The sequence below is a fragment of the Salmo trutta genome, chromosome 17 (assembly GCF_901001165.1).
Source record: "Salmo trutta chromosome 17, fSalTru1.1, whole genome shotgun sequence".
In the NCBI taxonomy this organism is placed as follows: domain Eukaryota; kingdom Metazoa; phylum Chordata; class Actinopteri; order Salmoniformes; family Salmonidae; genus Salmo; species Salmo trutta.
In genome coordinates, this window is record NC_042973.1 from 16732301 (window position 1) to 16744464 (window position 12164).

A 12164-nucleotide genomic window follows, 5' to 3' on the forward strand; every position below is an offset into this window, starting at 1 on the left:
TTTTTCCACAGCTCATATATTATTCATGTACTTACAGTGCTGTGGAGCATTTTGGCAACATGTGGTTGGGTGGAGGTGAAAGAACATGGGACTAAATTTCTTTAACTATGAAGTTTGGCTCACCTACTCTTTTTTGCTCTAAAATGTCCCATTTGTGCAATAAAAAGTCTGTAGACTACGCTTGTTTGTATATATGTGTACGCTCAGACAATGAGCACGAGCACTGGTTAGTGTGGGTATAGTTTGTGGATCATTCCAACAGGAATCTGTTCCAAAAACGTTGTAAATAACAAGGTTGTCAACAAACAACACATTGTATAGCGGCAGAATAGCATACTGAGTAGGGAGTGGGCTATTTATTTAAAGTTTTTCACTCACCAAGTTCCTTCCAAAAGTCTGTCCTCACTCTGGTAAACTTAAAATATATATATATATATATATATATATATATATATATTTATATTAAGAATAATCTACGTGGTGAGTTGATACCTATTTGTCAGCTAGTTAGCTAGGTGAATCGATCATGCTACTTTGTATGCGTTGTTTACATTTACATTTAAGTCATTTAGCAGACGCTCTTATCCAGAGCGACTTACAAATTGGTGTATTCACCTTATGATATCCAGCGGAACAACCACTTGGCAACCTTGTGCTTTACAACGTTTTTGGAACAGATTCCTGTTGGAATGTTCCACAAATGATACCCACCCCACTGGTTATCAGAATGTATAAGTGACATGTGGGTATTGTTTAGTTTAAAACCAACTTGTCTGGCTGAATAGCAATGGAATAAGAATCAAAATGCAACATTCTAAAGCTATTCAGCATTCTAAGTGTGATGTTGCTCGTTCCAAAGTCAACCATACAGTCAGTGGATATATATCTTGCTGCTGTAACACAATTCGTCAGGACAGGAAGAAAATTAGGCAGCTTCAAGTTCTGAATGAGTGACATGATACGTTCGTATCTATTTGGGAGAGGACGTAGACAATAAGGTAACTAGAATTATCAGACATCAGTGAACTGTAAACAGTGAAATATCTGTTAGCTAATATAATGGAGAAAAAAAGATGACTGTCAAGATACTTTGCGCACTAAAACTCCTACAACAATTATTTGGATACTGTACAACAATTCTGGCTAATATCGGCTTCCCAGCTTTCATGATCTGTTCCTTTACAAACTTTTGTTCAAAACAAGCACTCTAATAATGTATCTTACCTTGTTCAGTTGTTTTTCTCATTGTCTGAGATCACTCCTTATTGTATTTCCCGCATACAACTGATAGATAATTCCGAAATACTCTTTTGTAGTTCCCTTTTTGATGAAATCAAAACTGGATAACCAACCAAATACTTCCAGCTAACGTTAGCATAGCTAAGGACGTTGCCGTTCAGAATCGAGCACTAAACATATGCTTATAGTAGCTAATCACAAAACGGTTTAGAAGCATGCCGCAAAGTTATTTATCTACAATGTAGCATACCTATTTGCAATGGCAATCTTACCCAAATACTGTAACCTTGATGTGGGAAAATAAATTCAATCGTACATAATTTCAAGTCTACTGCCTGGCTTCGCGAGTTGACTACAATGATTCTATGGTTTGCTGCTAGCTACTTCCTTTCTCTAGCAAGCTCGAGGCTCCGCGCCGTGAAAAAAAAGTTGAGAAAAAAACGCAAGTGATATTCCAAAGAGTTTCTAAACCCAGAGGCGCTTCAACGCAAGACTTCCGGGAACGCTTGCGAAACCGACCAAACAGGGTTTGGTGTTTGAGAAGTCAATAAGAGGACTGAAAAATAATTTATAAGTTGTTACCTTTAAATCTAAAGGCACAACCTAGATTCTAGCCAGTGTCTTAAGTAGATGAACATGTTATTATTCCAACCTCGGGAAAGTGACAAACTGACACGTTTTTTATTTTCGTCAAAAAACAACTTTATATCTAAGGAGTGCTTTTGAGTTGACAGCCTGCACATGCGCAGTTTGGCGCGTGAGGATCGTTAGACCCAATGTGCTGCTTCTACGCATGAGCTTTGCTAGTCAACGTCGCCATGACATCGCCTACAAGTGTGATCGGGGATTTCTATTGGAGAAGTACTTTTAGCCTATCTTGATATTCCATACAACGCAACTAACTCACTGTTCCACCAAACATGCAATTGCTCAGCGCCATCTACAGATATTAGATTAGTGATGCACTTTAAACGTTTAGTGCAGTGACATCACATGTTAAAACTTAGTTAAAAGTATCTTTGGTAACCTGTGCTAACATTTAGACCTGCAACGGAAAAGCATCATGCAATAAAGGCATTTTACTACCGGTAAAGAACCAAGGTAAGTGTTTTACAAGTTATACGTTTACATTTTTTGTTGACATATCCGAGTATGTCTGGTAGAAGCTGGTATCATAGTCTGATTCATTAGCCTAGCAACTATACTGAACAAAAATATAAAACGCAACAATTTCTAAGATTTTACTGAGATAGTAAAATCAGTCAATTGAACTAGGGGTGAAGCCATGGGTGGGCCTGGCTCCCACGTGGGTGGGCCTATGCCCACCCATGGCTTCACCCCTGCCCAGTCATGTTCGGGCCTAATTTATTTATTTAAATTGACTGATTTTACTAACTCAGTAAAATCTTAAATTGTTGCATGTTGCGTTTATATTTTTGTTCCCACTAGGGAGACAGGCCCAGCCAATCAGAATGCGTTTTCCCCACAAAAGGGCTTTATTACAGACAGAAATACTCCTCAGTTTCATCAGCTGTCTGGTTAGCTGGTCTCAGACAATCCCACAGGTGAAGAAGCTGGATGTGGAGGTCCTGGGCTGGTGTGGTTACTCGTGGTCTGCGGTTGCGAGGCTGGTTGGACGTACTGCCGAATTCTCTAAAATGACGTTATGGTAGAGAAATTAACATTACATTCTCTGGCTACAGCCCTGGTGTATATTCCTGCAGTCAGCATGCCAATTGCACGCTCCCTCAAAACTTGAGACATCCATTGTGTTGTGTGACAAAACTGCACATTTTAGAGTGGCATTTTATTGTCCCCAGCACAAGTGCACCTGTGTCATGATCATGCTGTTTAATCAGCTTGTTGATATTCCACACCTGTCAGGTGGATGCACTGATCCCTCCATCAGTGCTCAGACTGTCCGCAATAGGCTGAGAGAGGCTGGACTGAGGGCTTGTAGGCCTGTTGTAAAGCAGGTCCTCACCAGACATCACTGGCAACAACGTCGCCTATGGGCACAAACCCATTGTCGCTGGACGTGACAGGAATGGCAAAAAGTGCCCTTCACTGACGGGTCGTGGTTTTGTCTCACCAGGGGTGATGGTCGGATTTGCGTTTATCGTTGAAGGAATGAGCATTACGTCGAGGCGTGTACTCTGGAGCAGGATCGATTTGGAGGTGGCGGGTCCGTCATGGTCTGGGGCGGTGTGTCACAGCATCATCGGACTGAGCTTGTTGTCATTGCATTCAATCTCAACGCTGTGCGTTACAGGGAAGACATCCTACTCCCTCATGTGGTACCCTTCCTGCAGGCTCATCCTTGACATGACCCTCCAGCATGACAATGCCACCAGCCGTACTGCTTGTTCTGTGCGTGATTTCCTGCAAGACAGGAATGTCATTGTTCTGCCTTGGCCAGCGAAGAGCCCGGGTCTCAATCCCATTGAGCACGTCTGGGACCTGTTGGATCGGAGGGTGAGGGCCAGGGTCATTCCCCCCAGATGTGTCCGGGAACTTGCAGGTGCCTTGGTGGAAGAGTGGGGTAACATCTCACAGCAAGAACTGGCAAATCTGGTGCAGTCCATGAGGAGGAGATGCACTGCAGTACTTAATGCAGCTGGTAGCCACACCAGATACTGTTACTTTTGACCCCCCTTTGTTCAGGGACACATTATTCAATTTCTGTTAGTCACATGTCTGTGGAACTTGTTCAGTTTATGTCTCAGTTGTTGAATCTTGTTATGTTCATACAAATATTTACACATGTTAAGTTTGCTGAAAATAAATGCAGTTTACAGTGAGAGGATGTTTCTTTTTTTGCTGAGTTTAGAAGTCTGTGGGATAGACTACTTGCCCGTTGTCATCAGTAATTGACTTACTGTAGGTGTATGTGCAGATGATTCTAACTGTTATGTGATTTATTTCTTGAGGAAAAGCACTAGCTATACTGTAAGTAAAGCTATAAAATCACATTGATAATTTAACGTAGTATTGACCTTGAATGCCCCAATTAGTAGGTCAGCAACTGATATGCACCTGTGACTTACATACATGCTCAATTAAGGCAGAATTTGTTCTAGCATAGACCATAAAATATCTAGTATCAGATTACCCTACATCTTATCCTAACCTTAATCATTATGGAGAGGGAAAAATATCATTATTCTGCTGTAGCCTATCTATGGTTAAGGGCAACTTTTCCACTCTATTTGGCATATTGTGCATACTTAAATATAAAAATTAAAAGGTTTCATAACTTGCTGAATGTTGGGGGAAGGAATGTAAACAACTTCATAGTTTCCATTTCCTTGTAGTCTACGCTATGCACATTGTGGTTTTAGTTGAATTTTCAGAGAAAGGGCGTTTTCAACAGTTATGGGTGTTGACACCCAAGGATGCGGTTGTTTTCTGTTATCTTTTCTGGACCGTTTTTTCAGGCCCACAAACCGATACTGCCTCTGTAGCATCACTTGATTGAGAAAAGGTTCATATGTATCACCTATTTTACTAGAAGATTATTGAAGCATGCAAGATTTCACTACAGCCTTATTGAAAAATTAGATGTTGTGATTTTTTTTTTACTCCGTCAGGGAGTATATGCCTTATTACCCTGAAATGTAGGTAAAACTAGGTAGATTAAAACTAACTTTACTATGACAGTGTTTTCATTGTTTGCGTGGCTGCCCCAAAGACAGGTGAGATCTAAATATTTATTCAGCTAATTGGCCATTGGGTTTGTTATTTGCATTATTCAGTGGCAGAAAGGTCATTTAAATGAGAGGTGATTCATTAAACGAGAATGTGTAGATCTAAATCAATCCACTTGGGCATGGGCCTTCAAATCCTCTAAAGGTTCTACAGCTGCACCATTGAGAGCATCTTGACTGGCTGCATCACTGCTTGGTATGGCAACTGCACTGCCCTCAATCGTATGGCCCTACAGAGGATGGTGCAGAAAGCCCAGTACATCACTGGGGCAGAGCTCCCTACTATCTAGTACCTCTACAGTGCATTCGGAAAGTATTCAGGCCCCTTGACGTTTTCCACATTTTGTTGTGTGACAGCCTTATTCTAAAATGTATTAAATATTTTTTCCCCCTCATCAATCTACACACAATACCCCATAATGATAAAGCGAAAATTGTTTTTTAGACATTTTTGCAAATGTATTAAAAACTAGAAACAAAACATTCTTTACATAAGTATTCACACCCTTTGCTATGAGATCTGAAATTGAGCTCAGGTGCATCCTGTTTCCATTGATCATCCTTGAGATGTTTCTACAACTTGATTGGAGTCCACCTGTGGAAAGTTCAATTGATTGGACATGATTTGGAAAGGAACACACCTGTCTATTTAAGGTCCCACAGTTGACAGTGCATGTCAGAACAAAAACCTGTCACGGTTGTCTGAAGGAGCGGACCAAGTTGCAGCGTGTTTGTAGTTCCACATTTTATTTATTCGTGAAACATAATGCAATACACTAAATAACTGAATATACAAAAACAACAAACCGTTACGCAGAGAGAAACCAACACTACTCAAAAGATAATAACCCACAAAACAGGAAGAGAAAAACCCCTACTTAAATATGATCTCTAATCAGAGGCAACGAGGATCAGCTGCCTCCAATTAGAGATCAACCCAAACAATCCCAACATAGAAATAGAAAACATAGAACAACCCAAAACACCCCCTGTCACGCCCTGCCCTACTCTACTATAGGAAATTACATCTTACTAGGGTCAGGATGTGACAAAACCAAGGCATGAGGTCAAAGGAATTGTCCGTAGAGCTCCGAGACAGGGTTTTGTCGAGGCACAGATCTGGGGAAGGGTACAAAAACAATTCTGCAGCATTGAAGGTCCCCAAGAACACAGTGGCCTCCATCATTCTTAAATGGAAGAAGTTTGGAACCACCAAAACTCTTCCTAGAGCTGGCCTCCCGGCCAAACTGAGCAATCGGGGAAGAAGGGCCTTGGTCACTCTGACAGAGCTCCAGATGGGAGAACCTTCCAGAAGGACAACCATCTCTGCAGCACTCCACCAATCAGGCCTTTATGGTAGAGTGGCCAGACGGAAGCCACTCCTCAGTAAAAGGCACATGACATCTAGCTTGGTGTTTGCCAAAAGGCACCTAAAGTTCTCTTACCATGAGACACAAGATTCTCTGGTCTGATGAAACCAAGAATGAACTCTTTGGCCTGAATGCCAAGCATCACATCTGGAGGAAATCTGGCACCATCTCTATGGTGAACCATGGTGGTGGCAGCTTAATGCTGTGGGTGGGGGGGTTCTGCGCCAGGGACTGGGAGACTAGTCAGGATCGAGGGAAAGATGAACAGAGCAAAGTATAGAGAGATCCTTGATGAAAACTTGCTCAAGTGCTCAGGACCTCAGACTGGGGCAAACGTTCATCTTCCAACAGGACAACAACCCTAAGCACACAGCCAAGACAAAGCAGGAGTGGCTTTGAGAAAAGCCTCTGAATGTTCTTGAGTGGCAAAGCCAGAGCCCGGACGTGAACCCGATCAAACATTTCTGGAGAGACCTGAAGATAGCTGTGCAGCAAACGCTCCCCATCCAACCTGACAGAGCTTGAGAGGATCTGCAGAGAATAATGGGAGAAACTCCTCAAATACAGGTGTGCCAAGCTTGCAGCATCATACCCAAGAAGACTTGAGGCTGTACTCGATGCCAAAGTTGCTTCAACAAAGTACTGAGTAAAGGGTCTGAATATTTATTTTTTCTAAAAACCTGTTTTTGCTTTGTCATTATGGGGTATTGTGTGTAGATTGATGAGGGAAAAATAACAATGTAATACATTTTAGAATAAGACTGTCAAGTACCAAAGTGTGCATGAAGTCAAGGGGTCTGAATACTTTCCGAATGCATGGTATATCAGGCTGTGAAAGGAAGGCCCGGAAAATTGTTAAAGCCTCCAGCCATCTAAACCATAGATATAGACTGTTCTCTCTGCTTCTGCACGGCAAGCGGAATCGGAGCAACAAGTATCTGCATTGACCTTTCTATTTAATTTTTGCACACTCAAACGCTCACTCTGCACACTCACTTACACACACTCACACTGACACTCCAACACACACTCACAACATTTTCTCACACACACATAACACGCACACACTTTCATACTGACTGTACACACACATGCACACACAGTCACATACAATCATCATATACGCTGCTGATACTTTGTTTATCATATACTGAGCAAAAATATAAATGCAACATGTAAAGTGTTGAAATAAGCTGAAATAAAAGATCCCAGAAATTCTCTATACACACAAAAAGCTTATTTCTCAAAAATGTACAAATTTGTTTACATGTCTGTTAATAAGTATTTCTCCTTTGCCAAGATAATCCATCCCCCTGACAGGTGTGTTATATCAAGAAGCTGATTAAACAGCATGATCATTACACATGTGCACCTTGTACTGTGAACAACAATTGGTCACTATAAAATGTGCAGTTTTGTCACACAACACAAGTTGTGAGTGAGTGTGCAGTTGGCATGCTGACTGCAGAATTGTCCACCAGAGCTGGTGCCAGAGAATTTAGAATGATTTTAATGGCTGATTTCCTTTTTTGAAATGTAAACTCAGTAAAATCTTAAAAATTGTTGCATGTTGCATTTTTTTGTTGTTTTTCTTGTGTATATCCTGATGCACCTGTACTGTATATACAGTATATAACCCTCCCACTCCAGTATCACTGCACATTGTAAACATGGTATTAGAACTGACCCTGTATATAGCTTACTTACTTTCTTGTGTTCTTCTTATTTCTATTTCTTGTGTGTTTTTGTTCTACTTTACTTTTTTATAAATGTTTTATAGTACTACAGATATTGATTACTTTATTGTTGGGAAAGAGCAAGAAAGGCATTTCACTGTACTTGTGCATGTGACAATACAAACTTTAAACTTTCCTTAAATGACTCACCATGAGTCAAGTTAAGCATGAGATTGCAGATACGTTTCAGCTGGAACAAGTAGTTGTTCTGAAGGAAGAAGTGTGCTTTAACGTTTATCACTGGCAGTACGTTTTTTTATCAGTACTGATATTTTTCTTTACTGAGTGTGTGATGTTGACTTTGGTCAGTTATGGTAAGTGGTTGGGGCTCACCGGGTGGTAAGTAGGCCAAGTAGGTCATTGTTGGCAGGACTGTGGTCTGTCACAGCTGGGTGAAGTGAGGTGTGAAACCATAGCTGTACATCTATAGTAGGGGAACCAAAGGGAGGGGCCCCTTAACACATCTGATCAGAAGGTTCCTGTTTTCTTCGTGTCAGGATCATTTTTTTCTTTCTGAGAAATATTGAGTAAAAACACTGGGTTGATGCCTTTCTAGTAGAAAAAGTATCTTGCAACATATCCTTGAAAACATCCTGCTCCAATCATACATGTATTAGGAAAACACTATGAACGGCACTTCCCGTAATCATCATGGAGTAACTTGGGCAGTAGGATTAAAGTATTGCAGGGGTCAAAACATGGCTCAAGTGTTGGGAAAAGTGTTGCCGTCATTGAGATTAAGTATGTGGAAAATTACAGCAAACAATCAACAAAACTGTATTGTGATGGCCTCATGGAAGTGTGGATTAGCCCATATCAAATGATCAATTCACACATTGATTGATGGCATCCATCTGAATGTTCACGTTCTAAAGCATTTCACAATTAGTGTGTTTTCTCTTGAGCAGTGATGAAACAGCTCATCAGTGTCAATAACCTCTTGCATCGTGTGTGTGTGTGTGTGTGTGTGTGTGTGTGTGTGTGTGTGTGTGTGTGTGTGTGTGTGTGTGTGTGTGTTGGTCCTTATGGGTGTGGTACCATAAGTTCCTTCCTCGTCTCTTCAATAGAGTAGTGCAGATGTGTTCTATCAGCCCACTCAGGGGATGGCCTTCCACACAGCATCACTACCAACAGTATCTCTGCACATGTAAGTAACACATTAAGTAACAACTGTTTATTTTGTTAAAATCTAAATTATACACAACTTCTCTTCACTTCATGTGTTATTCATATGAAATGATACAATTAGATAGTGATTTTAGAGGAGAAAGAAAACTTGGAATGGAGAGCCAGGTGCATGGTTACATATATTACATGTAACTGTAGCCATACATTTGCAAGGCATTTGTGGCCATGTAAGCTTTTGCTCACGTGTAACAAATTCTAACACAAATTTAGCAAAAAAGGAAAAATCTGGGAATTTAAAGGGAAATTGTTTTATAAAATCTAAAAATGAAGAAAAAATATAAATATAATGTGGTACTCTTTATTTCACTCCAGAGTGGAACACAGTTTTTCAATTATCACTAATAATAGGAATTTTAATATAGCAGTTTTACGACTTTCAAAGATGTTGACTTCACGTGCAGATTGAACTTAAATCCCCTTCCTGGCTGCAGCTGGCTGCTCCTCCCAGCTAACCACAGTGTGGTTTAAATGGTACAGAGAGATTTAAATGGCACCGTAGAGGTATAAATGGCCCTAACGCATGCTAGTGGAGGCATGCAGTTTTACAATAAAAACCTAGGTCTGGTAAACTGACAAATTCTTACCTCATTTTCTGAAAATAGTTTTTTTCCTGTTTTTTTCCACAAAATATATTATTTTCATTACCTGCAGTTCATGCGCTATAAACAGCTTGTACCTCACTATTATCGCTTATCACACATCTTTTCATATCAAATATCTCCCTGTGTTTCCTAGGTTGGTTGTGAGACAGCAGAGCTCCACTGGAGAGAGTGTGTTAGCCTGAGTCTGAGCCTTGAGCCTACTGCAGGAGTTCTACACGCATCCAAGTCTTGCCTTGTCCAGCCCAATCCAGCTATTTTCTGACCTGCCAAGCCCAGTCGAACCCAGCACAGCCCAATCAAGCTCTTCACAACCCAGCCATGGATGCCCTGTCCTCCCTGAGCTCCTCAACCTCCTGCCCCTACCTGTACCTCTGGAGTAGCAACATCACCAACAATAGCAGTAGAAGCAGTATTAGCAACAATGTGATCCTGGAGCACTACAACCACACAGGGCGCCTGCAGCACCGCGGGCCCCGCCAAGGTGGCCTGAGCTTGGGCGCGACCCTCTCCCTCTTCATCAGCATCCTCATCATCTTGGAGAACCTGCTGGTCCTGGTGGCCGTGCTCTCCAGGATCCGCAACAGCCACCGCTGGGTCTACGTGTGCATCGCCAACATCACCCTGAGTGACTTGCTGGCCGGGGCGGCCTACGTGGTCAACATCTGCATGTCTGGCAGCCAGACGTTCAGACTGAGCCCAGCTCTGTGGCTGTTCAGGGAAGGGGTGATGTTTGTGGCCTTGGCTGCCTCTATCTTCAGCCTGCTGCTGATAGCAGTGGAGCGCTATACCGCTATGATGAAGCCGCTGCACCAAAAGTCAGCCAGGAAGACATGTCGTATCTACGGTCTGGTGGCGCTGTGCTGGATCCTAGCCTTCGCCATCGGCTTCCTCCCCTTGCTGGGATGGAACTGCGTGTGCAGCCTGGAGAGCTGCTCCACCCTGCTGCCACTCTACTCCAAGAGCTACATCTTCTTCTCTCTGCTCATCTTCTCCCTCATCCTGCTGGCCATTGGCGTGCTCTACGGTGCCATCTACTGCCACGTCCGCAGCAGCGCCAAGGTGGGATCCCAGCGCAGCCGCAAGCGATCCCTGGGGCTCCTGAAGACGGTAATCTCCATCGTGGGTGTGTTCATCATGTGCTGGGGCCCTCTGTTCGCCCTGCTGCTGCTGGATTTTTTCTGTGTGTCGCGGCAGTGCGCGCCGCTCTTCAGTGCCGACTGGGTCATTGCTCTGGCCGTGCTCAACTCTGCTCTGAACCCTGTCATCTATGCCCTGGGCAGCACAGAGCTGAGGAAGGCCATCGCAGGGCTGCTGTGCTGCTGCTGCCTCAGGGCAGGCCTCTGTCACCCTGATGCCTTCGTGTCCAAGGAGACCAGCAGCACGGGGAGCACCAGGCATAGTAGCCTGAGGAACAGTTTCAATAAGGTCAGGAGTTTCAGTATCAGCCCCCCGCCTGCACCCAAGGCCCCCAAGAAGAGCCGCCGCCTCAGCTCCACCACCAGCTGCCTGTCTGTGTCGAGCGGTTAGACCACAAAGGGCTGCCTGGGGCAGGCGTAGATGCAAAAGAGAGCTCTCTTTGTGTGTGTGTGTGTGGTGGGTGTGGGTCTGTGTGCGGGTGTTGGAATTTAGAAAAAGCCCGCTAGCCCAAGGCTAGCATTTTTCAAAACAGGGCAGTAGAAAATGTATCTCATTGGCACAACCATGATACAACTATGAAGATACAGTCTTGTTACAGCCTAGATACAACCATGATACAGCCATGATACAGCCATGATGAAACTATAAAGAAACAGCCTTGAAGACTATGAAGATACAGCCTACATACAGCCATGATACAACCATGATGCAACCGTGATACAGCCATGATACAGCCATGATACAACTATGAAGATACAGCCTTGATACAGCCTTGATACAACCATGATACAACTATGAAGATACAGCCTACATACAGCCATGATACAACCATGATGTCCACAACCATGATGCAACCGTGATACAGCCATGATACAGCCATGATACAACTTTGAAGATACAGCCTTGATACAGCCATGATACAACCATGATACAACCATGATACAGCCTTGATACAGCCTAGTTACAGCCTTGATACAACTATGAAGATGCAGCCTTGATACAGCCATAATACAACCATGATACAGCTTTGATACAAGGCTAACGGTTTTCTCTGTTATTAGTTTTGTTCATTTTTTTGCCTTGTCATCAGATCTGGACCTAGCACATGCTGATGAAGGTTTATTTTATGTTATGCATTACAAAAAAAACTTTTGTTCAAGATTTCTTATAAAAGAAGCATTATAG

The 12164-nt window shown here is 42.7% G+C and overlaps 2 protein-coding genes across 9 annotated transcripts in view; one reads left to right on the forward strand and one right to left on the reverse strand.

Annotated features, from left to right (window-relative positions):
* Positions 1 to 1626, reverse strand: part of LOC115151723 (unconventional myosin-IXb) — a 114007-nt gene extending 112381 nt beyond the window's left edge. For all 7 annotated transcript variants that reach the window (XM_029695894.1, XM_029695893.1, XM_029695892.1 and 4 more), the window contains exon 1: positions 1225 to 1626. The gene's annotated coding sequence lies outside the window, so the exon portion shown is untranslated. The remainder of the gene's footprint in view (positions 1 to 1224) is intronic.
* LOC115151724 (sphingosine 1-phosphate receptor 4) lies at positions 904 to 11908 on the forward strand. 2 transcript variants are annotated; one of them, XM_029695900.1, is made up of 3 exons: positions 904 to 998; positions 9097 to 9199; positions 9976 to 11908. In XM_029695900.1, the coding sequence occupies exon 3, from the start codon at positions 10161 to 10163 to the stop codon at positions 11367 to 11369; it is 1209 nt and encodes a 402-aa protein (XP_029551760.1). In that variant the 5' UTR covers positions 904 to 998; positions 9097 to 9199; positions 9976 to 10160; the 3' UTR covers positions 11370 to 11908. The 2 variants fall into 2 exon arrangements, with proteins under 2 accessions (XP_029551760.1, XP_029551761.1); XM_029695901.1 differs by lacking the exon at positions 904 to 998 and adding an exon at positions 2265 to 2340.
* Positions 11909 to 12164: the final 256 nt, after the last annotated feature.